Source organism: Acanthaster planci, linkage group LG03, assembly GCF_054643075.1.
Source record: "Acanthaster planci isolate LZ-2023a linkage group LG03, COTS_SCS, whole genome shotgun sequence".
Classification (NCBI taxonomy): domain Eukaryota; kingdom Metazoa; phylum Echinodermata; class Asteroidea; order Valvatida; family Acanthasteridae; genus Acanthaster; species Acanthaster planci.
In genome coordinates, this window is record NC_141779.1 from 6980002 (window position 1) to 7005811 (window position 25810).

Here is a 25810-nt window from a genome sequence, read left to right on the forward strand (position 1 = left end):
TAGAGTTATGTTGTCATTCTTTAAAAAATGAAACTCTGGATTGTAATGTTCAGCAGTAAAAAAAAGGGGGGGTCTCTTTCATGAAAGGAAAGGTGTAACAATAATTGGATTAGCACCCTCTACCAACCAGTCTACAAAAAGAAGATTGTAAAATCTTGCTTAATTGCTGTTGAATAAATGCAACCCAGATCCACTTAAATCATCTGAATCAGGCATCATCCTACAAAGTCCTGCGAGTTATTACAGTAATGAAATGCCATCCTGGTACTGTCATCGTGCAATTTATTATTGTTTTTGAGTATTTTTCATCTATTTGTGAATATATCATTGCAAATGTATGTTCTATTTAGCTCAATGTGTAAATGCTCGTAGATGAGGGTATTTGGGTTGCATGGCAATGTCGTCATGATTGGCCAGCTAATGGGTGCTGTTTTTAGAGGCCATTATCTTCACAAAAACAACCCCGATCACAGTGAAACCAAGCTTGATTGTTGATGGGTAACTGGGAATATTGTTGCAAGCTTTTAGTTAATTATTTTCTAATTTATTTTTCATTTCTAATGTTTATCCAGGGTAATTGTAATCTATTCACCATAAGGTGTTCTCCCTTAGGGCCCTGACGTAAGTACATAAACACTTGAATCAAGTGAATACAATTCTTAAAAACATTAAAATTATTGTGAATAAACAATATAAAATGTAAGGAAATTACACAAAATATAAAACACACAGATTTCTAAGAACAAGATTAAAACCGAACTTAAAAATACCAGAATACAGAGCATAAGACGAAGAAAACATTTAACCCAGCTAAAACTCTTGAGGACTGATTTCAGGGATGATTTAAAACTGCCTAGTGATGATGCAGCTTTCACAGACTGTTCCACGTTATTCCACACAGAAATTCAAGAGAAAAGGAGGCTGATTCTTATGATTCTTAAATATTCTGTCTTGAACTTTGGAACCACCAATGAATTCAAAGCATGTCGGGCAGTATAATTGTGAACCATGATTTGATATAATGAAGTTATCCATCAAGTAGGCTGGGGCTAAATTGTTCACACATTTGTACATTAAGACAGCACGATGCAAGGGAAATCTCAGATTTCAAAGCATCCATTTGAGTTAATGAAATAATTTGATTGACATGGACAGAGTATTATACTTCCCTACCAATGTGGTTCTCACAGCTAATTTCTAAGGTTTTTCCAAGTTGATTGCATCTGGAATCTATTTGACCAAATCTGGGCGCAATAATCAAATTGAAGTTGAATAAATGGGTTATATAGAAGCAACAAGTCTGTTTGAACATATGGTTTGACACTTTAAACATGCAAAGCTTTGCTAAAACAGATTTTGTGATCTTCTATCAGCCACTGCAACTCGGGGGGGGGGGGTTTGTTGGTACTTGAAGGGACAGATTCCCAGAAGCTCAACTTCGTGATGGTGTCAATCCGTTTCACCTCCATGTCCACGTTATTCACGAATTGGCTGGCAAAGAGGTCTTTATCGTAGAGTGGGGGGTCTTGAAGTCTAGACTTGATGCCCTCATGAGGAACACTCATCACCTCCAGGACATTTGATTTGCGGGTGAGGTTGCCAAGGAGGAGATTCGTGAGAATTGCTTGAAGGTAGCACTAAGGCCTTTGTCCATTGATTGAAATGCCACTGTCGTTAGATCAGGAGAGACAGTTGAGTCCTCCTTGCAGGAATGGGCCAAGTATTCCAAGAGAAGAGTAGGAAGGCAGCACATCAGAAACCATGGCAGGACACTCTCATGGAAGGGGCTCTTGCTAGAGAGCTTGCCCCCATTAGCCATGATCTTATCTTTAGCACCATCCGGCAACCCTGGGACTAATAATAATTCTTTAAAATTGTCTCGGGGGAAAATGAAAGTAGGACTGGGCTCAAGCTGGGTATGGCTGCCAACATCTGGATTCACAACAGTCTTAACCATCTGGATTCACGAGTGATCTAATGGGAGTTCCAGAAAACTTGGCTCACAATTTTGAGCCTGGCTGCATGGCATTTGAATGATGTATGAGAGTTGTTTTTCTCAGGGGAGAGGGTGATGGGAGGTGAAGCACCCAAATTATGTCTCACTGGAGAAGATAGAGCCGGCTCTGAGAAGGACTAAGTCCACCAGGAGAATAAATATCATCATCATCACCATCATCATCCTAGTTGGAGAATTGTTTTGACCGCAGTAAGTCCGGTTCAGGTCCAAGTTGGGGTATTTCCCCAAGCTGATTCTGAATCTGGGCAGTTCAAATTCTCTTAGGTGTCTCAGTAGGAAGAGATAGGTCCGTGGGTAGCAAATCTGGTGCTGCAGCTGCCTGTGGATGTTTTTGATCAAGTTAGATGGCAATAGTGGACAGCATCTTGGAAATTGATTAACGGGCTGCCATGAAGACAGAAGTCTTCATGGCAGATGTCCTGTTGTCTAAAGGTGTGTGTCTTCTTGGCACTGGGCTTGGCGGAGGAAGGTGAAGAGCATTTATGCTTGTGTTTCTTGCCTGTGGGAGGTCTGACAGTCAAAGTTGCCGACAAAGCTGGACAGGTCAAAACAACAAAGGACCACTCAACTTTTGATTCCTGTTCAGTGGGGGGCTGGACTGGAGCAGCCCCAGCTGGGACCCAGCAGAATCTGAGTCACTCTTCCCAGAAATACCCAGTTGAAGGCCAGGAGAGGAGATGAGTTGAGGCTGTTGCAGATTGGCTTGACACTGGGGCAGGTCTGCTGTCATTCACAGCAGACCCCGACAGCGTCAGGTCCAGTTGAGAGACATCGGTGTTTCGGTGATGTCAGCCCAGTATGACACATTGGCGAAGTTGGCTTTTTGATCAGTGCATTCTCGTGAGGTCTTGATTGAGTGGTTAAGTATCAAAGCTAGGCCTTTATCCATGAATGGCTGCTTAAATAATAGAGCGCCTGCTCAGACGGTTAAACAGGAAAGCTTGCCCGGCAATGCCCGCCTTTGTTCTCCCTGGCGTCAATAGGTACAATGGCAAGCGAGCCAACCCAAGTATTTGTATTTGAAATTTGCCAACAGACCATCATGCAAAACGAGTGTACTGTATCCCCCTTCCTTTCATCTTCATTCCCCATTCCTCATTTTCATTTATTTTGCCGACAGATCATGATTTTGCCAACAAAACTAACCAATGGGGGGGGCATTTGACACCCCCCTCTCGTGACGCCTGTGTTTATCACATGTATTAGAAATAATCAGTTACCATTCAAATTCCAGGAGCAAGGGAAAGGCAGCATGTTTGTGTGACGCCCTTTTTTCCAGCATAGTGTGTCTTAGTTAGGGTGATATTCGCACATGCATATTTCACTTTAACGTTAGTTCCACTGAAGTATGCTAGTGTATTTGAATTGTGCACAGATCCAGGTGAAAAGCAAAAATAGCCTCTGGAAGGTGATGATGAGTGGTCCAGTAAGAGTTCTGGTCTTGGTCATAAAAATGTGTGAAGCATGGTAATAACTTGTGCAGTTCATGAGTAACCATACACATCATTGGATTTCATTTTTAAGACAAGGAGAAATGCTCTCCTGAATTCTCTTCTCAAAATGTTCTTCCATGATGGGGAAGATACATCAAATTCCATCCCTGCTTTCTGAAAATCCCACATCTACACATAGAAAGACTGGTTTTGATTCTGTTTTTAGAGTCCATAAACTGGAAACTAATTTGAGGTTGTTTTATGCGTGTGTTCCATTACATGTTAATTGTGAAAAATATCTGTCCTTCAATAGGTTCTCAAAACACTACTGTTCAAAACAGAATCAATATGTGCAAAAATGTGAGCAAGGTGGCATCTTGGTAAGAGAATTTAATTGCTGATGGACTGTCTATTCTTACCGTTAAGGTTTTCACGATTTGTTTTCTCTCCAGCTTTGCTGCTAGATGAAGTGGACTTAAACCTTGAAAATTTTGCAAATTGATGACAGAGCAATCCTTTGCTATCAGCAGAAGCAGATTTGTTACACCTTTCTGCTCATCTATGCATTCGACTGCCCGATGTATGGCTGCACAACCATCTCGCATGTTGACTGCGCAGAGATGATTTACACGGGTACCTGCATGTATGAATAAAGTTTGCGTGGGTGTAAAAGTCCAGTGAATGAAGTTATTTATTTTTTAAGGAATTTTTAAAACAGAAAATCTTGAAAATCCCCCAGGTATACGTCATCCAACTTCAAATTAACCCTGGCAGCAAGTGGTCAACAGTCTTCCAATATAAATTTTTTTTGGGGGGGGGATTTTTTGTTGGATTCACAACTCAATGAAAGGAATGACATGAAATGAACACAATGTTTGTATTATTTCCCTGGCTGGAAAATAATATGTAATATAAAAAATCCAGTTTTTACCTTGACTCTCAAATATAGCCTTAATCCACTGAAGACGTAGGCATAATTTATAAAATTTCTGTTCAATTTTCCTGCATTGAATTACTTCTCCTGTTTTCAATGAAACTAAATAGAATATTCATTAACCTTTTTTCATTATCAAAAAAAATGAGATCCAGTGAAAAGATACATTTGATACAATTTCACCGTATCTCAAAAGGGCTTTTCTAGCTGTTCATACAATAGATCTTACAAGGATGACAGGACCATTAATCAAACTTGCAACTTTGAGGGGGGGGACATTGAAGATGCCTCCAATGGAGTGTATGAAATGGCATCCTCACCCATAGACCATGCATGAACTCAGTTTCAGGTGGCAAATTTAGCAATTTATTGTTTTAATTTAAAGGAACCAAGAAATAGAAAGATTGCACCCATTGAGTCACATGACCTGTGGTGGGTATCAAAGATCAACAAATATGGCATCCTCCCACAGTATAGTGTGTCATAGCTGTTTACCAAAATAAAGCTGATCTTTGGTATACTAATCAGCACATCAGTAGTGTGAATACTTAATTGACTGTTGCTTTTTTTTTGGTAAATAACACTTACGACACACTTTGCTACGGGAGGTCGCCATGTTTGTTGATGCTTGATACCCACTATAGGACCTGCGACTTAGTGGATGCAATTGGTCTATCGTAATTAGACGTTATGTGACAGGCCATCTGCGTATCTCTACTGCATGGTGCCCTCACTCACCTCTTAGTCACATGCTTATACATCTGTCTTAAACCACACACTTTGTGTTCTGTGAGTCGTTCCACTTTCAACATCCAGAGTTAACACCTCGCCCATTGTATTCTTTTAAGTTAATTTAAATTTCTAGATCACCTTGACTCTTCCACATTTGCTTAGCTAGGGGTTCTTATTTGTAATAAAGAACTGGGCAGTCAAATGTATACCATCCTTGCTGGCTACATTTGTTTGTCTGCGGGGTGGTATTTGCACACCGTCAACAGTGATTTGAGGGCCCTATTCAATGTTGGTAGCCTTCCCTGCTAATTGGCAGAGGAAATTTGGCAGCCATCCCAAAATTGTAAATGCTTTCACTCCACGCTGTACAGTATAGGCACACAACATGGCGTATGTATACAGCATATGCACAGGCAACAGATCACTGTTGTTTTTTTAAATACTGGTGTGTCAATAAAATCCCATTGCCTCGGTCAACAGCCTTTGAAGGAAAAGCTAAATTGTATTGCCTGGGATGGCTTTATTTTACTAATTGTTGAAAATGTAAAGGTCTTTTCATTGTAATTTCCAGTCTGATGACATCATCACCTTACAACTTCACATATGCGTTGTCGGCAAAAACATTGTTGTGTCCACTAAGTTTAAGTGGTTACAGCAAATTTAAATTTGCTGCAGACATTAAAAAAATGCACTGTAACCTGTCACCAGAGAGCACTTGAGTATTTTGTATGCAAAACATTATCAGCTGGCCAATAGTACAAACATCATGTTAGCACTCTTTTTGTGCAACATGCTTATGTAAATGCTTCAAGTTAGCTTCCTGCCCCAACATAAGCTTTCCTAAATGTAATTAAACTAAGAACTTCCAGGAGGCGACAAAAATGCCCCATATCTGAAATGTTCAGTTGGACAATCAGTTTGAAAATTGGAAACTGTCATAGATTGTGTCATATGAGAGTGCAGCATCTAGGCCCCAGTTAACACAGTGACAATTGTAGAGGTACATGTAGCTACACACTGTAAGTCCTCTGTCCTCCCCCACGGTAATGAGGATGCACAAATAAAAAATGCAGCACAGGTCCTCAAAGAGCTTGCATCCATTCACAAAGTTGGAGCATCCATATCTCCATATCATCCATATCAGAGAGGTACTAGACAAATGGATGTACCACAAACACAATAAACCTGTTGTTGCCTTAAAACAGGTGGTCAGGCAAGTGTATAAATTTTTTTTTGGTTATTTCAAAATTACACATTCTCTTGGAAAGAACTCTTTACCAGCCTGCCAGCATGCGATCATTTCATCTGAATCCATTTCTTTTGTTTGAATCAAACATCCTTTTGAGTGCAAATACAGCTCTATCCGTGCTAATTGCAAAAACTGAATTTGACTACATTTCAACCTGCCGGTTCCAATATTTAGATTACAAATCATACTTCAATGATTTCTGTTTTTTCCAGTTGGAATACGCTGTTTCAATAACCTGATATAAACCAAAGGATTTTGTTTGAAGACACAGACTAGTTTGGAGGGATGAAGTTTGGGTGTTTCCAGATCTTTCAGTTTGGTCTTTTTCTTTCATTTCATATCTACTAGCTAGCCTATGTTAAACGAGCTGTTATGTCCAAATCCCATGATGATAAGGCTTCCAAGAGTCCTGTGTCCTCATGCATGCATGACGGAAAAATCCATGGTAATGATGCGTGATTGCAGTCCAGCCTGGAATCAGCTTGGGAAACTCAGAAGGTAAATGCAGGAAGAATCAAATAAACCTTTCAAATGTTTCATCTGTAATGATGAAATTACTGACACGTTTTTAAAGTTATGCTTAGTACATTCTCTCAGAGCAGGTCATCTGAAAGACATGGAAATCACTACTCAAGGTTCATCAAGCTGTTTTTTAAGACAAATGCAATAGATTGGATCAATTGCATAATGCTCCAGGTAATACCATCTGTATACGTCAAGTACATTGGAGCAATGATTCTACGCTAATTGGACTGCCATGATCAGTAAGCTAAATGTGTACATGCATTCAGTGGCACCACACTCTTGGGATCTTAATGAATGGGGAGTACGTGGGGAATGTTAAAGTGGGGGACTGAGCACATGGATGTTCATGAGGGAATCATTTTTGATTGAGGTAAGTGGATGTACCCCCCCATGCACAATCTTTGCTTCATGATCGGAATAATCAGAACTGGCAATTTGTTTGTATGTCCAAACAATGTGTACAATGTCAATGGGATGAATTGAATCTTCAAAATTAAATAATAAATCATTTCATAACGTCAAAGTGATGTCATTCTTCTAGGGCCATCTATGCTATATGGTATTTGCTTGGACCAAGTTTTATTTTGTGGAGTGGCCAAAGTCTGTGCCATTTTGGAAGTTGAAAACATGTACAAAATGTATGGGGAAAAATTAAATATTCAAAATTCTATAATAAATTGGGTGAAAAAGTCATGGTGACGTCATGGTTTGGCATACATCTCCAGGTAGTACTCTGACAGTGTGCAGGGTTTGAAGGAAATCGGAACAGAGCAAGGACCAAAAGTAATGTGTAGAACGACCACGTGTAATGTCAATAGGCAAAATTTGAAAAGAAGAAAACAGGAAAACATGGAAAAACCGGTTATTGTTAAAAATTTGTTTTTTCTTAATCATGATGTTACTATTCCGTGGGATATATCATTTTTCATTAAGTTTAATGACCTTAATGACCTGGCTCTCTTAATCTTAATAACACCAACTTGTGTACTTTGGAGCAGTTCTTTGTGCCGAAAAATCTGGTTTCCTGACAAGAATCATGTTTCAATGAAGTAAAAATACCCTAACCCCTGTCCTCCCATAAGTTGCACTGACGTGTACAAATAAACATTCTCGCCCTCTTAATCCAATTTTGTTCTAAAAACAAATGCTGCAGGCTGCCTGTGACATTGCTTATTGTTAGAACTGTAGCAAAAGAAAGGCAATTTGAGGTTTTTCTGTTCGTGTTTGTGGAAAAGTGTCTTATACTTCACAATCGCGACCAGAGAACACAAACAATAGCAGTTTTAGCCAGTGATCGAAACAGCTAACAATACTGAGGGCAAAAGTTAGAGTCCTCCGCTCTACTCTAAGCAAGGAAGTGGGTACTGTACTCATAGCTTGAAAGAAATTATCTAAATCTGACTTGAGAAAATCAAAGATGCCAAAATGACATGTCCATTCGCAATGGTACTAAAAAATGGTGCTCTGCATTGTAGCACTTTAGGGCACACTACAGTTGATCAAATTTTTAACAAATGGCAAAAGGCACAAAAGAAAATTTACAAAAGTTGTGATTATTTGGTAGGATTAGTGCAGTGGGCTTTCAAAATTCTTTTTAACAAGGCATTTGGTGATTAAAGACGTATAATTTGAGAAATATTTGTGATGTTATGCTGATGAAATGAAATAATTTGGTAAATAGGTGTAGCTTGTTCTCAGGGTGGAATACATTGAACTGACATGATAAAATCATCATCTCAGTAATTATTTAATTTTGAAATTCATTAAAAACCCACTGTCCTTCTACATAGTTTTTCTAGGGGTAACTTTGATCACTTTTCAATCTTGTATCTTCATCCAAGTTACCCCAAGGAATGACCTTAATATACAGTGGGTCCTAGAATAATGGTACTGTGGTGATTTCATCATCGTAGGTCAAAATTATGACATATTTAACCACTTCCTGCTGGGGACTCCGGAATCGGAGACGTATGCTTTATATGGGTGGCCGGGGTCTCCGAACTCGGACAAAGGAAACAGGGCCCTGTAACAAAAGACCGTACTCCGAACAAAAGACCAGGCTGCTGGGCATTACCGACATTTTTCACTTTCAAAAGAGGTGATAATCCAGCTTTGTTTTGAAACCGTATACCAGGGTTTGGGCATTGAGAGCGAGCGGATTACCGGGGGGAACAAAGCACTCCACCTCCGCAGCGATGAGCCACACGGCACCGCTGCACGCTAATCTGGCCCCTATTGAAAAGAGGTCTGTAGTGCACTAAGCCAGGTTCATGAACAAAAGACAGTTATACAACACCGCACAATCTGGGCTTTGTTTACAAGGCTGCTGGCTGAAATACTCAGGCATCAATGAAGGTCTCCTAGCAACTTAGAGTAGTGCCTAAAGATTACTTGGTGCGGCTATAAACGACGTAAAATGAAATGATAAATTTTTGAAGGATTTTGAAAACGGAAAAAATGATAGTCATGCGGGCCCAGCATCATCAACATTGAAAAATGTCCCGGCATGAAGTGGTTAACAGTCTAACTTTCACACTGATTGAAAACTATGCAAGAATTTTGCAATTTGGGAGACCAAAACTTTTGCAACACTTTCAAAACAAAATGTTGCTTATATTCGTGGGGTTACCATAAGTCAAGTGCATAGAACTCAAAAAACCAACCAACTAGAGTATTCATGGCAACTGGATATCTTATATTGATATCCATTTGTTGCAAACATGCCTGCAGTGTACCAGAATGGCTGCTAAAATTTTCTTGCAGTGCTTATGTTTCATTGTCTCACTGAAAGGGATGTATAGTTTTCCTCCTGGCGCATTTTCCACAAGGCAGTCATCAAAATCTTTTTTGAAGAAGTCAGAATGTCTATGTAAATCAGACTAAACCCGTAAATGTGGCAACATGCTTTGAGCCTGGCATCAAACATACAATTTTGCAGTTACAGTATTGACATCCAGGACATCTTTAGTGCCCACTTAAGACCTGCATAGCTATCTGCGCAGCTATCTGCAAATGTTCCCTGGCAACAAAACCTGTCATTTCCAAGAAGTGTGAGGGAAAAAATAGAGGCCACACATGCCAAACCAAGCCTTTCTAGTTTTGTCGATATTCCTCCATGGTTTCCATACTTCAAAAGGTTATAAGTTGCAATACACCCTTCCTCACAAAAAAGGGGGGTGGGGGAATTAAATAGCCCATCCCCCACCTCAAAAAAGTGGGGGGTTGGATATATACCCCCATTCCCTGGGATTTATGCCCATGGTTGCTAGACCTTACCCCAAGCTGCAAATTTCTCAAAGTCAAGATACTGAATACTGGGTCAAAGTCTTCAACATTTGTTGCAAAGTTTTGCAGCCATTCAGAGTGTGCCTAATGACAAACTTTTAAAAAATACTTATGATCAGAAACTGATAATCCATTTGGTGATAATAAAGCACCACACTTGATGGAAAGAGTATACTTGAATAACAACCATATTTGTTTCCTATGTCTTACACACAGAATTTGAATTCTTATTCTAACTGTAATATATGTCATCTATCAATGTCACATGTTCCAAATTGACCAATGTACTACTCATTACAGCATCTATTCAATGAGTAAACAGTTTTCATAGGATTCAGTTTTCACTGGCTGTGCCCTTGGGTCAGATATGGTTTAAACAGCACTTTAACAATTCACTTGCTCTCTTTTATCTGTAAGACCTCTATGGTTCTGTTAACAAAATCAAATCAACAATCTAAGTAACTCAAATGATTCAAATTCTAAATTTAACCCTCATCTTGGTCAATGTTACAATAAATGTAATAACATTAGATATTATATTCTTTTAATCAGAGTATGAAAATAATTACATTCTTCAACTTAAGGTTGCTGCTGGTCAATGTTGTTGACCTGTCTCTTTCATGCCAAATTGAAAACAAACTCAAACAGAAATTTTCTTGAAATGTACTCCAGAAATTTTCTACTTTTGCTATTGCAAATAACGATTACTTGTATTACCCTTTCCAGAGTAGAGACAGCACAGATGTTTACTGTGTGTGTGGATGCGGAAGATGTTCCTTTGTCTTGCTAACTCTGATCCACTCAGGATTAAATCTGATCCACTAACCCTTATACACAAGGGTTAAAACAAACCAGGAAAGAAAATAAACAGGTTTATTTACACTGTCGCATAAATAGTCGCAATACAAGAAAAAAGTGATCTCATTGTGACAGTCGGTAAAAGTTGTGAACAGAGACTAATATCAAGAGCATAAATACATATCTGTTACCATGTTTGGATAACAGGGCACTGCTGGTTTTGACTAGAAGAGTCAAATGCTTTTACAAACACAGGATAAAATGAGGAACTTGATTCATTCTACCACTTGCTGCAAAAAGCAAGTTGCACAAATACAAGGTTGATTTTTTTATACAGATTTTTGAAGATTAAAAAAAGCTTCCTTTGCTTATAAGCGGACATATGATAATGTCACCAAGACATCAACTCTTTATGTGTTATTAAACAATTTTTAGAAACAACTTGAGCAATCACAACTTGAGTACAATTTGCCCAACAGATTTTTTAGAAACTTGATGAATGAGATGATATTCCAAATGTATGCACTTTCCAAACGAAAGAATTTCCTTTGGTGACTGAGGGATTTCAAAAAGTAAGCATGTACTTCCAAGGTTGTAAATGTAATCTTCTATTTGAAGGGACAGTAAACTGTAGTTCTCAAATCAGCCACTCGAGAAACTTACTTGTTGGTGTTGTAAAAGTTCCCCAGCTCCGTAGAGTCATATCAATAGCCTTTGCAAATTTATATTTAGTGTATTTCCACAACTAACATATAGATATAAACCCATTTGGACAGTAAGACAGTGTGTGTGCTGTGTGATACACTGATGGTGTCGACTGCAAGTCTATGTGTTACTTTGTGTAAAGCATGTACTGTGCCTGTGAATGAAAAATAGTTGTGCACCCAGACAATGTGTTACTCAATGGCTTGGGACAGGAATGAAGCTTTTATGTACATGCAAATGTCCACAGCTAGCCAATGCTGGACAAATGATGGAATTCATCTCTAGGCTCTCAAAGCATCAATAAAACCCTTTTGTTCTTGTGTTTAATATGGATCATCGTATATATATCAGTAGGCACAGTTGCGGAGACCATGTGTCGCCTTGGTGGATTGATGTACACTACTGCTGTTGTGTTGGCTGACCAATCAGACATTTGCCGTACACGGTCATTTGAAAATGATCCAGTGCCTCAAAATCCCTGTAGCTCAAGAACGTTGATGTATATTCCCTGCTGTTGAGGATTTCACTTGCCCAATGGTTGGAATGGGGGAGAGAGGCCCCCTAACTGAGCTTTGATATATCAGTGGTGATTGTAATCTCAGGTATTAGTCATGAGAATGAAAGACCCATATAGAGATGATGACTGTTGGGCCACCAGGCAAGTGTGGATGGATGGTCAAAGGTTGCACACCTCAAGATCGAAAGAGTCCCAACTGGGCTTGGAGTAGGAGAAGAGATGTAATGATAATGGTCTCATGCATAGGAGGCAGGTGGGAGTAAGTCTATCAGGCTGGCTACCAGTCCACGGAGATGAGTCAGGCTTGGGCTGGTGCTCAATATTGAGTCATGAATAAGGTGATGCATTACTGTAGATTATAGATAAGAGTTCATTTGCTGGTGTGGCCATTCCCCTTCAGAGGTCGAGTGCTGCCACCAGGTAGGCTAATTCTCAAGAGGGAAGGGGTCACTACTTCTTGTGGTTGATGAGAAACTCCAGCCGAGTTGACAGCTCTGACTTCATTAAGGGTTTGCCCCACAATCAGCTAATAATTTGGGTATTAAAAGAATAGAGCATTTGAAAAGTGCAGATGGGCTGCCATGGCTATCACCCGGGTAAAAACTCTGGGTGAGGTGGAGAGGCAGAAAAGAAGAGCGCAAAATTTTATGGGTTTGACCAAATTGTAAACTAATGCTGCACCAGAGAATCAGGGGTGCGTTGGTTGACATCTCATGATGGGCAGCTATGGCAGGACGTTGAGGGGAAATTGAGGTTGGTCCATCCTTGTCTTGGTTTGCATATAAGGGCTCTAAAAGATCAAGAAGGGTTGGTTTGCACAGGTCAAAAACTGCAGCTGTCTTTGCAGCTTAAATGCCTCTCTAAGCGTATGAACTTGGCAGAAAGTTTCTGCATTGTATTGATCTGCTTGGCTTCAACTAGCAGTTGTTCACAGAACTGGCCTTTTCTGAGCAGTGGCAGATTCTGTAACTTCTAGCTCACTCCTTCATACTAGATCTGCATAGTTTCAATGATGTTAGACCTGTAAGTGGTGAGGAGAGATGTGAGAGAACTGCATGAGGATGACACATCCAAGTGCCACTACAGCAAAGTCTTGTTACTTTAAAACTAATGCTTCATATACCTGTTGCAAAAGAGAGCATGCTTATTAAGTCAGGTTAACTTCCAAGGAGGTTTTAAATGTTTCTCAATGTTTATTTGTTGCAATGCAACTCGTGAAATCTTGACTTACAGGGGCTTTCATTAATCAAAGTGGGAGCAGTGTGTGTATCAATGGCTAAACCAAATAAGGACCATAGCACATTTCAGTTGAGCTCGTCACACCTTCATCAGTAACATCTTCTAAGCAGTCTGTGCTGGGCTGAAATCCAATAGAGAGAAATGTCCACCAGACTCAGTTATACTCTGCTACCAACAGCTGCTAACACGTGTATCAGCTGCAAAGTTAAACTCATGTTGTCAATACAAGAAGGCCATACTGTAATATTTTCTAGTAAAGATGAATTATGAGTTAATTTTGTAGTTGCTTGAAGGAACTTGTTCATTACTGACAGATTTTGTGTGGGGTTGCAGAGACTTATTTTTCTGAAACACTGAAAATATTCAGACAAAACAGATTCAGGAATTTCTCAAGTCATTCATACAAATTTGATAACGCTTGACAAAAAGCAAAGGACATTATGTTAAAAACGATCTACAATTCGGATGATCACTTGATTTTTATGTGATGTGTTGATCTTATTGCAAAATATGCTGATAATTCGGTCATCGGCTGATAAGTACCTTGTTGTTGAGAAAGACTGATTAAAAAAAAAAAAAACAGCTCAGACGGACATTTCACATGGAATCAACTGATAGCACAATGCAATAAACAATTATTCTGAACGACTGATTGTGCCAAACATATCTGAGTCCACTGTATTTTGTATGACCACTGATAAATGCTAACTACTTGCACCTGATACCTAAATGTATCAGTGGAATCTGAATTTGTGGAAATACACAATTTATCTGCAGAGTCTCAAAGTATTTGGACTTGAACAAGTGCCAGGAATACATGCAATTCATATACAAATAAATGTTTTCGAAAATAAATGAAAAATTAATGTCATGATGACATCTTTTTATTGATTTGATTATTCAAATCTCACTCCAGTCAATTTCTTTGTTTATCTTTATAGTCATATGTAAGCACCTATTCAATATAGTTTGTTTCACAATTATTTAATTCATGTAACCAACAGAGGTGAACCACCACTTACAGGGTTAATTTATAGAAAAAAATACAAAAGTATAAAGTATCATTCACTTCTAAATAGCTAAGTCTCACAATATCAACACAGGTAGCATTATGAAAATCATAAATATATGACAAAAATATTATAGCAAATCCCTTGATGAAGTCTCCATGATGTCATTCCAATTTTCACATAAAACAAAAATTGGTGTAGGGCTTTACCAAGTTTGAACCCAGTCAAATGGTTCTGGAAATAAAGGCCTTCAAAGAAAACAACTTTGCTGGCTTGTCATGTGACACACAATAACATCATCATAACGTCACGCCTCAAATGCATCTTTGCAATAGGATCTTTGCTAGACGTAACTTTGATGAGGATACAAATTGCCAAAGGTACTAAACAAAATGAATGGATTTTTGGAGGAGGAGGAGGAAGGGGAAGCGGAGGAGATAGAAATCTCCAAAAAACAACCAAAACCCTTTTGGGCACAATGTGAAAAAAGCCCTGGAAAAGAATGGTTTTTCAGTGAGAATCCTCCTCCACACCAGTGTGGGAAGAGTCTGCTAACGAATAGTACCCAGACATTCGCTAAATATGCAGATTCCTTTGCGTCTGATTCTATTCACGTAAAACTGTAGTGTGCCCTCTAGGCCCATGATGCAAAGCATAGTGGTGCTGCTGCCATGTTCGTCATTCTTTTTCAGAGAGTGAAGTCCGAGCTGGAGTAGTGAGGACAAGAGGGTGGCGGCTGTTTGGGTAGGTATTCGTCAGCAGACTCCTCCCACACTACTATGGGGGGAGGGAGTCCACTGAACTCATCCTATCCAAACACTCACTAAAATGTGCAGAGTAGCACTGTACCCTAGAGGAGGGTAGGTGAGGACGCACTGAAAGTTGTGAGACTGTGTGGAATGATGAGGATCTACCGGAGAAAGAGACTGTTAGATATGGTGTAGAGCTGGAGGTAGCTCATTAAGTATGAGACCCCTCATTGCAAAACCGTATTAAGCACTTGCTGCCAGGGTTCTGGAACCAGACTCCGTGGGTTTATACCCATAGCCTGGCTGCCCAAAATAAGACAAAAGTGCTGGGTCTTGTAACAAAAGACCGTACTCGGAACAAAAGACTGAAGTATGTCATTGTGTTGAATGATTATACCACTGTTTGTGGCATTCAGCACAAGCAGATTACCACGGGAACAAAAGCACCCCAGGGATGAGTGATACAATACCACTGCATGCTAATCTGGTCCACGTTTATCTCTTGAAGTGGCAATGCGTATATCTAAAATCACGCCTATCCCTGAAATCTGAAAAGGTCAGGAATGGAAGTATTCCAATAAATTCGGCACAGGCCAATAGAAAATAATAGTTGTGGGTCCATCCTAAGTTTCAACTGCCAACAAAGGTGTGACTGGATGAAGTCCATTGTGTATGGAAGGAAGACAATCGGGACACATTTGGGCCAGGAGAATGTCAGTTGGTGGGACCTTGAATAAAGATGGCAAAGAGGTACCAGGTTTACCAGGCTTGCCCTCGGGCTGAAGATGTGCTAGTGCAATACAAGCCTGGGCAGAGTACGAGAGTTGAACTTAGTAAAATCAGAGTCACAAGATAGCTTAAGAATCTGGGACAGCTGGTAAGCTTGTTTGTAAAGCTAAAGTAAGCTCCAGCCTCATCTGTGCAGAGAGCCAGTTGCCAGGGTGTTCCATTGAGGGAATGGCTAGGTGGTAAGAGTACGTGGTAAACAATTTGCCAAAGTAAGGACCCCTAGGACAATGAGAGTGGCAGGGTTGAACTCAGAGGTTCCTCTGTCGCAGATAAAGTAGAGGAACTTGTAATCGCACAGGTGGACTGGAATGTGAAGACAATTTTAGATCCACCAACGAAGCCTGGGTTGAATATGGCAGGGGTTGAGTTACTATGAAAGGAAAATATGTACATGTAATAGTTATCAACGAAGATTGGAATTTGATGAGTTTGGTTGAACAAAAGGGCAGACATGAATCAGAGTGGATAGCCAAAATAGCAGACACAGGTGCTCATCTCACTGGTCAGAAGTTTGCCAGAACCTTATTACTGTAGGCAGTACCTACCAGTTCCAGCCTTGAGGCCACCTGAGAAACATTGCAGTCATTGACATCAGACCCGAGAGAATGGAGGCAGTATCAACATTTCCTTCAGTTCTGCATCTTCTGCGAGGGTTGAGAAGAGGGCAGAGCAGGATTTGACTGGTGTGTGCAGCCAGGGAGCAAGGGAAAAAGGACAAGAATTGTTCCCATGTTGTCTTCCAAATCTGTTGTGACCACAGTTGAATTTATAAAAGGTTTTCCAATATGGGGTTAACTGGAATTTAATTTATGTTATCAAGCAGGAAGCTCACCACACCCATTCCTGAACTATAGTTCAATGGGTAAATGTAGATAGGCAAGAAGACCTCGGGAATTAATTGAAGATAGAGGTATGACACTTTTTGTTCAGGGGCCCCTAGTACAACTGTAGTGGGGGCTGGACAACAGGGAGAGATCTCTTTCAAGTGCAAAAAGGAAGGTATGCCGATAAGAGAGAGAGATGAAATAAATCAGAGACTGCGAAGAAAGACTCCATTTAGCCTAGATCCAGCAAAGAGTTATTGTCAGAAAACTAGCTAAGTCACATGTAAGTTGTTCTTAGCAACAGTCCATAATTCCACAATATGCAAAAGATGTTGAAGCAACACAGAACTTCTGCCTTTCAATTTAACATTAAATACTCTGGTCCCAAACTTTGGAATACTCTACCATCCTCACTAAGATTTTCAAGATCATATACCATCTTTAAGCGGCAACTTAAGATCTTTCTCATGTAAAGCAATTTAATTTTCATTGTCACAATGACTACTTCTGATCATATTTGTATCCATGAATATTAACTGAACCTTTTCTTTTCATAGTCCATCTTCAACAACTACTCTATAATTGCTTAGAGCTCCATTTATTTGTTATTTCTTACATTAACATGTATGTATGTTTTGTTTAAGGGCACGCCTAACACAAGCTTTGTGTTTAAGGTGTTGCCACCTCTTCTGGCATACATATATGTCTTTTAGACTTGTCTTACTATTATTATTTCTGCCACGGGAGGAAATAAAGGTGTGTGTGTGAAGCAGTCCTGGAAAACAGAAAGTGAGCCTTGTCCTTTGTCTGGAGTGGCTGCTGGCATCCCTGTGTTGGAGTACTTCAGTGGTAATGCACGGGGGATTAAAGTCAGGCTGCATGTATTAAAAAAAAATGAAAATTGACAGTTGAAAATTGAGTGTTGAAAGATAGGACATTGCTCCAAGAAAATAAGACTCATAATAGTACTGCCTGACGGGAGCAAGGTGTTAATATTCCAATTAATCAAAGGAACCTCAGTGGAGACAAAACACCTCAATATCTCAATTTGTTCTCTAGCTCAATGAACACAAGCGTTAAATTGAAAAGCAGACAGGGCTTTACCGAGTACTCCTCTTTGTTTCAATCACACACGTCGCAGTCAGAAGAGGTGACCCAAGGCACAATCACAACAAAAGGAAGAGCTCACTGAAAGTCCACATTTGTCTGACCTTTAAACAGTAACAGTACAGAGACTTTGGAAACACCCATGTCAGAAGAAACTTGTTCCTGGACAGTGAGCAGGGCATGGCGAGGCTGTGTGGAATAATCTGTAGAGGAGAACGCATGTGATGGGTAGTAACAGGAATAGATTCACAAATATACTTCTGGGGAACCCTTTGAGAAACCCTGGGTTATTGGATGACAAGGAGGGTGTAGAATCCATGACGGTGTAAAGTTTGGTGGATTTGGACACCCAGATTTGAGTGGCGTAATCACCAGGGTAGGGGCCAGAAATGGAGGGGAGACTACCTGGAGATCACTGTTGTCTGTTTCATGTGTGGGTACCCCCAGGGACAAAGTATCAGACATTGGTGGGCTCAGGCATGGGGGGTCTCCAGGTGAGGTGTGGACTCATCTCCTGCAGGCCCCCGTGAACAGGCACTAGTAGTGGGAAAGTTGCACATGGTAGACTGGTTGTACGTAGTCTAACATCATACTCACTGGGAAAGCCCCAGAGAATGGTGGGGTTTTGGCTCAGATAGTGCACTTCTTTGTTTCATGCCTAGGTGTCCCTGGCACAGGAGTCATGGGTGTCAGCCGGCGGGCTGATGTGTAGCGTGGCAACAGAACTATTGTTTGAGCCGTGGCCCACGCTAAGTATGCGTGACTCAGTCTTGTACCCTCCAGAGGAAACTCCAGAAGACAACATCCGCTGGCCAGTAGAGTGAGTGTCTACTGCATGCCTGGATGCCCTGAAGAATGGTTGGTATAAGGCACAGGCATAGGGGTGGAAGGTAAACAACGGAGCAACATACAGCATACAGAGAACTTTGTGGCAAAGCAGACCTGCTACCCATGTTGTGGTCTGCATCATGTCTGCGTGGCCCACACTGCATCCACCAGGGCCACACTGGATGATAAGCAGGTAGCGAATGATAAGCAGCCCGGTAGCATGTCTACCCACACCTGGATGCCCCAGATGACGAATGACTGAGGATGGTTGTCCAAGGTGTAGTGCACTCACTGGGGCGATGGCTCAGACCCTTGAAGTGTGGCATAGGGTAAATCTGAACTGGACAGAGGATGTTAGTGGCAGTAGGAATTAGCATGGAATCACAAGCATAGCAGGGAACGCCACTCAATCTTCCATAGATTGATTCCTGTTGGTCTAAAGGGGAGAGCGGGGAATGCGGAATTGGATTGCACACACCTCCACGCATAACCCGCAACAATTCCAGGGTTGTGACGTTGACCCTTTTTCTATCGCTCGGTATTACAACTACGAAGAGTCAATGTGAAAACCTACGAGAATGCACACACACGGGGGAAGAAGAACACCACAAAAAGACACACACAAATAAGAAATACACCAAATATTGAATGTACACTTTTGTTGAATATGTTATGGTTGATCAAATTAACACAAGAATGTGCTAGTGAACAGAAACTCGGAAAACTTGAAGATGCCAAAAATTGACATATTCATTAAGAATCACGCCAAAAAAAATAGGACGAACATGGTGGCTGTGGCGCCACTATGCATCATGGGCTGAGAGGGCACACTACGGTTGATCAAGTTTTTAGCGAAGGAATTTGCATATTTAGCAACTTTTTGGATAGGATGAATGCAGTGGACTGTGGAAAAGCTAACAAATTTTAGACATTAGTTAGAAATCAAATGTAACATTAACTAACATTTTGGCTCAAGTCTTTCAAGAGACATTAAAATGAGATTACCTTGAAATATTTTGCATGAACTTGGATCCAGTGAGGCAGGTCTGGGTGAAGCATGGTTCTTTTCTCTAAGATCACTGATGCTTTGCTGCATATTTAAGTCACTTGAACTAAAGGCATTCCTCCTGTACAATGATGCTTTTTTACTTGTAGGACAGTGGAAAGGACCTACAAGGAAGAAATAATACATAAATTAAACAATGTATTATATCTACAACCCAAAAAAGTCTACATATGAGAAAAGTGTAACTCTGCAACTGATGACACAAAATTCCACGCTGACATTGGCTGTTTTGTGTCGAATAATTAAGTTCAGTTGAGTGGAGAGTGGAGATACCCCAACATCCCCTTAAATAACTGCATTTTAATGATATTATTACTTATTCTTATGGCTGAGTTTTGATTTGGGACTTCAGGATGTCCAAAACTGTTGTTGTCAGTTTGGCAATATTTGTCACACATAATGGTCACAAGCTACATCCAAAAGCTGTGATATCTAACAGTCCTCCCCTACATTAAGTGGGGGTCGGGTCTACAAGAGCAAACCTACCCAAACAATAACTACATAAGCAAATCTCCCATGCGCCTATTAATTATTCACCGAAAAGATGTGATCATCTGTGGTGCACCCTGTACTCCCACGATGCAATGTGGTCTTGCCACCATGATTGTCCTTTTTGGAAGCAACTGAAAAGGGTTGGAGCCAAACACGGGGAGGACGGGGGAGGGGAGAGGACTGTTTGGGTAGGTATGCTCTAGTAGACCCGACCCACACTTAATGTGGGGGAGGGGTCCATGGTGCCCTTCCAACCCAAACAGTCACTACATATGCAGAGTGGCACCTACCTGGAAGGGAGGGTCAGTGACAATCTGAAAGTGTTAGTCATGAGCACAATAATATGCACTAAGTGGTGTGCAGTTGAACACAGGAGAGAGCACTGTCGATACAAAGAGAACTATTATAACCAGGTAATTTGTGAGGCCACAAGGGCCTCATTCTAATGGTGTTCCACAGTACTAAGGAGCAATAAATAATAGATCTAGCAAGTAAGGGTCGTAAAGCTAACTGTCCCTATAGTTGGTCTGCAGGCAGCCCCTTAGACTTTCGCGCTACCGATAGTAGAATCATCTTGTTATGTGTGGAGTCACTTTGCAAGACATCCTTCAGGTAGCAGAAGACGAATGTAGAGGAGGACTTCCAGCACGCAGCTTTACAGATGTTTGCAATGCAAATCCCAGAAAAGTATCACAGAGAAGCACCCAGCTGTCCCAGGTGATGTCCGTCCAGAGCCCTACAGACTATCAGGGCGGCTGCCTACGGGCTTGGAGTTGCCAGAGGCACAGCTAAACAGCCATTTGCAATATCCCCTGAAGGAACAGGGGTGCACGATGGACGCCCACATCATCAAAAGGTCTGGCTTGCCGTGGGATTGGTACAGGTGGACGCCTGGTATTGGCTCGACTGTGAGAGTGGTGGGTGAAAGGAGGAGCACCTTGGGATAGCTTAGTATGTTGTGGGTCTGGTTTGTCAAGAACTATGTGGCTAAGGTCCCTGTAACGTTGAAGGTGGGCTTTCAAGAAGGGATATCTTCTTCATTGTATTAATCTGCTTAGCCTAGGTCCATGAACTTGCCAGAGAAAGGTCTTCATCGAAGAGTGGAAGTTGCTTGAGACGAGTCTTAACACCCTCTTAGAAAATGTGTATGGCATTGAGGGCATTGGATTTTCTTGTTGAAGTCGCTATACAGGATATTGTGTACTTTTCAGTCCCTTGTCAAGGCTAAGGAGAGCTAAGGCTACAAAGTCCAGGGGGAACTGTGAGTTCTCCTTGCATGCAAAGCGTGATGTATTCTGACAGGAGGAGCAGTCATGTCAAGAAGACGGAGAAGACCCTCGGCCAGAGTAAGAGTGCTGATAGAATCGACCTCTTCCTCCTCGGAAGATTCCACCAGTTGTCCAGCCAGGGAAGGGCAGCATGCAGTTCCAAGCCCTGCAAAGTCCCACGGGGTATAGACCACTTTCATAAGGGAACACCTGAGTGTTGCGACAGTACGGTGTCCGGGTTGGCACTGAGGTGGCTTGTGGTCAAGGAGGGCAGGAGTGGTTGATCTGTCAGGGACGGGCCCAGGGCAGTGGAGGCCAGAGTTGGTCTGTTGCCAAGGTGATGGAGGTAAGGGCCATATTGATAGATTGAAAGGCCGATATGCAAGCCTCAGAAGTCTGGTCATGCCAATTGGAGTGGTGCTTCTTGGCAGGTTTGGAGGCACTGGATAAAAAAGAGGAGCACTTGTGTTTGCTATCCCACGTAGCAGGCAACCTGGCGGTAGAGGCGACACAAGGGGCAACAGTTGGTGGAGTGCCTGGGGAGTATTCCTGGTTGATGTGAATGGGAACTGTGAAGCATCAGGCAGAAGGACCCATAGAAGTGGGGCCCAATGAGGATCAGTTGAAAGCCGGAACCACGTATGGGCTGCGGTGGCCTGAAGCCCCGACAGAGTAAAAGTCTGGTGGGTTGCATGGCACCCGAGAGAAATTGGCTGGGTGCCGCGGTTTTGTGGCCCGATGGTATACTGGGCAGGGAAGACCCCAGTGCTCATGGGGAGCCTTGCCTGTGTGCTTCAGTCTCTGAAAAAGAGAGACTACGTTTGGGGGCCACCAAAAAAGTGGCCTTTTTTGTCAATGTTGAAAGGCAGCCGACGCTCTTCTGAGTCATTGGGGGAATGCAGGAAGGAGTGCTGTGCATGGTCCTCTTGGTGAAGGCCAGTGAAGGGTGAGGCGAGCTCTTGGTGGCATGGGGGGGGCTCAAGAGACATCTGGTAGGGTGCTCCCTCGGGAGTCTTGGCTGTCTCACAAGGCCAGCGATTGACCAAGGAGACAGGGGGCTGTACCAGATTTTGGCAATGCCCCTACTCAAGTGGTCATCCACCGTAGCCAACCACAGAGCTTCCCCGTCAGTTCCGTGGGGCTGAATGAACCAGGGAGCCTTGCCAGATCCTGGCGGGACGGCCCCTCCACAATGGCAGGTCTATCCTCGTCTCAGTAGCTAGGGAAACCAGGAGAGTACAACAGATTGCGAAAGCGACCCCCTGCATTCTAACTGGCTAAGGCCTATACAGGTATCCCAATACGACACTTTTAGCATCGATCTGCGCACTTCCGCGTTTGAAAACGAGGCTGTATGTGTCAGCTTCAAATCTTAATTCGATCAGACGATGGGAAGTAAGGAGTCAAGACACAAAACACGTAAAGGTGTGTTAAATTCAGACTTTTCAGGCTGCAAATTTTTGTGAAAGAGTCTATCAGGATGACTCAAAATGTGAAATCAAACGAAAAAATAACGGCAATTTACCGCTAACTAACGTGCCTGCGACAGTCGTTTATCTTGTGCAGTGGCCGTGGTTTAAACGAACCGGATACTGCATGTACTGTGTCGGCGCAGCGGTGGGCGCATGCGATGAAGTTCAACATAGAGAGCCTCGATTTTGATGCAGATATGCGCAGACGGCGCTAATGTGAAATCCATTTATTACTATCAGTTGTGAGATCCCTGGTGTAGCTGGGACAAACCTCGTAGTACCAACAGTAAACAACCTGCAGGGTGCACATACAAGGAAAATAAAGAGGAAAAAGAACACAAAATATACAACAGAAAAACACTCTGACCACATGAAGTGTGAAAATTAAGGTAATTCTTTATTCACAAAGGAAGGATGAATGATCAAATTGACACAGAACAGTGTGGTGAAAACGGAACTCAATAAATCAAAGATGCCTAGAAAGACACATCTGTTATGTTACAGTGTTAAGAAAAGAAGGACAATCATAGCGGCGAGACGCATTGCATTGTGGGAGGTCAGGGTACCACACAGCTGATCGAATCTTTTCAGCAATTAATAAATAAGTGCATGGGAAATTTGCATATGTAGTAGCTGTTTGGGTAGGTAGACCACTGTAGACAAGAGGTTTCATGTGTAACATACTTTTATTTATTTATGCAGCTCATAAAGGGAAGCTCACATACATGCAAATATCTGAATTTTCAACATACATGTAAGAAATATTAACAGAATAATTTGCATGGAGAGAGAACATTACATGAACATTGCATAGGACAAGCATACTGGGAAGGGGATAAAAGCCAATGTGAAAGTAGGCAGAATGTTGATTTGTGAAATCAGTGTACTTTCTCAAATTCGATACCAACCAAAGACAGATTATTGACCATGCATTGTGCATGTTTATGTTTTATATACAAAGGTGGCCTGTAAAAATATTAGACTTTTGATGGTTATAATTCACTTTGGACACCACTGAATCATGTGTCCAGGGGGTAAGTTTGAACATGATATGGATTAAGTTGGAACGTGGTATTCACTTACCTAGTAAAAACACTATAACAATGCAAAGAGTACATTCATTACTCGAATTCAAGTAAAATAAGATATGAAGCTTTCATGGTGGAGTTCCCAAGTAAAATAGCAAGTAAACTAGATAGGTTTGGGGTTGCACCATGGATATATCTCTTTTTTAGTATGTGGTGTTCGGCAAGAACCGTTGGTACTCAATGTTTTGGACGTATGCTCTGTCCGTCACAGAAACCGCAAACCTGATCTAGTTTTTAAGGGCCGGCGACCATTTAGACCCGGTTGAAAAAGGCCCCCCCCCCCCCGGTAGCCCACCCTGTATAATGCCTGCCCGGTATTCAGGCTACACCAGGCCGGTATCAGGCCTGTCTGCACATCGACTTTCAAAGTCCCTGATGAAAGGCTTCCCCCACCTTGCTTCCACAGATGAATAGAGGTCTAAGCGGATTAGTGTAAACATTGTATAGAGCTGAAGGATTAAAAACCACAAGCAGGTTCCTTCTCAGATAGATTACATGTACCAGTACTTGCAAACAATAGACCCCAGGATGGAGAAGTTTGAGATCAACAACCACTCCAGCCTCCCAGGCTGGTATGAAAGGGGTTTTTGCAACAGGGCGAGCTTACCGGGGGGGGGGGGGGCCCTTTTCAAACCGGGTCTAACTGGTCGCCGGCCCTAAGTAAAATATTTTTTCTTCAAAAGCTGTAGGGTTAGATAATGATCCCCCCCAAAAAGTGGAAAGTATGCTGAAAGTTCTATAAATACTATAAAATTTTATAGAAGGGGTTATGTTCTTTTTAATCTAAAAAAAAATAGCTATTTTGTAGGGAAAAACATTTACCTTTATCTCTGAGAATATTTTTTTTAACAATTTGTCATACATACTTTTCATTTTCTGAAATCAAGTAAAAAGCTGTGTTGTCTTTCTAACATCATAATAGTGGGCAAAAATGTAAAACCAAATGTCACAAACTACGCTTATAAGTGTTAAAATCAATGCAATTAAGTGGAAACTACTTTTAAATATTGGAAACTACTTTTAAATATTTGTTATAGTCTTCTACAGGCCTTATATTAGTTTCTTGGAAAACACTTTGCTGGAGAATCCTTTTCTTTTCTTTTTTTTTTGTTCACCCCTTCGCGTCAGGACGCGGCAAGACCCGCCATAAAAATTGAGATCCTCAGCCCGCTTTTCAGCAATTATTCTTGGCCCACACTCGAGCGAACATGGTGAAAGAAGGCAGACCCTGGCTCTTGGATATATGGTAATTGGGCTTTGTGTGTAGCCCACAAATGAAATGACCGAATTTGCATCATAATCGCCAGCTTCACAAAAGTCCCCACTTTGAAAAGAGACAACAGGAATGTGAAAGCGTGAATAGAGGAGCATGCCACCGAACAATTAGCCTTTTCACTGTGTAATTCAAAGCCTGCAGAGCACGCAGGGCCACAGTTTGGTAGGTGGCCTTCGTGGCCAAGCGAGGCTGGAATTCTTGGAGTCGGCTCTCGGAAAGAAATTCCCATTGACAAGGGGTTAAGAGTCTTGCAACTTGGTTTGTGCTACATTTAATATGCTACACAAAATAAACACAACATATTCAGGCTTTGACAAATTTTTCCCATTCCACAGCATTTTAATCATACTCAGTGGACATTTGAGCTTTTTCTTGCTGTACCGTGAAAAACATATTTTTTTACCTTT

The 25810-nt window shown here is 41.4% G+C and overlaps 1 protein-coding gene and 1 long non-coding RNA gene across 18 annotated transcripts in view; one reads left to right on the plus strand and one right to left on the minus strand.

Annotated features, from left to right (window-relative positions):
- LOC110989512 (uncharacterized) overlaps window positions 1-25810 on the plus strand; it is a 221988-nt gene that overhangs the window by 96772 nt on the left and 99406 nt on the right. The window lies entirely within an intron of this gene.
- LOC110989511 (uncharacterized) overlaps window positions 1-25810 on the minus strand; it is a 322817-nt gene that overhangs the window by 68430 nt on the left and 228577 nt on the right. For 12 of the 17 annotated variants that reach the window (XR_015424847.1, XR_015424845.1, XR_015424844.1 and 9 more), the window contains 2 exons: window positions 19747-19911; window positions 3870-4087 (listed from right to left, as the gene is read on the minus strand). Coding sequence is in view for 9 of the 17 variants with exons in the window: in XM_087134889.1 (XP_086991015.1) it covers window positions 3870-4087; window positions 19747-19911 (383 nt within the window). In the remaining 8 variants the exon portion in view is untranslated. Of the gene's footprint in view, window positions 1-3869; window positions 4088-6144; window positions 6268-10892; window positions 11003-11023; window positions 13556-19746; window positions 19912-25810 lie in introns of those variants that run through there. The other 5 variants (XR_015424849.1, XR_015424848.1, XR_015424850.1 and 2 more) reach the window with 4 other exon arrangements.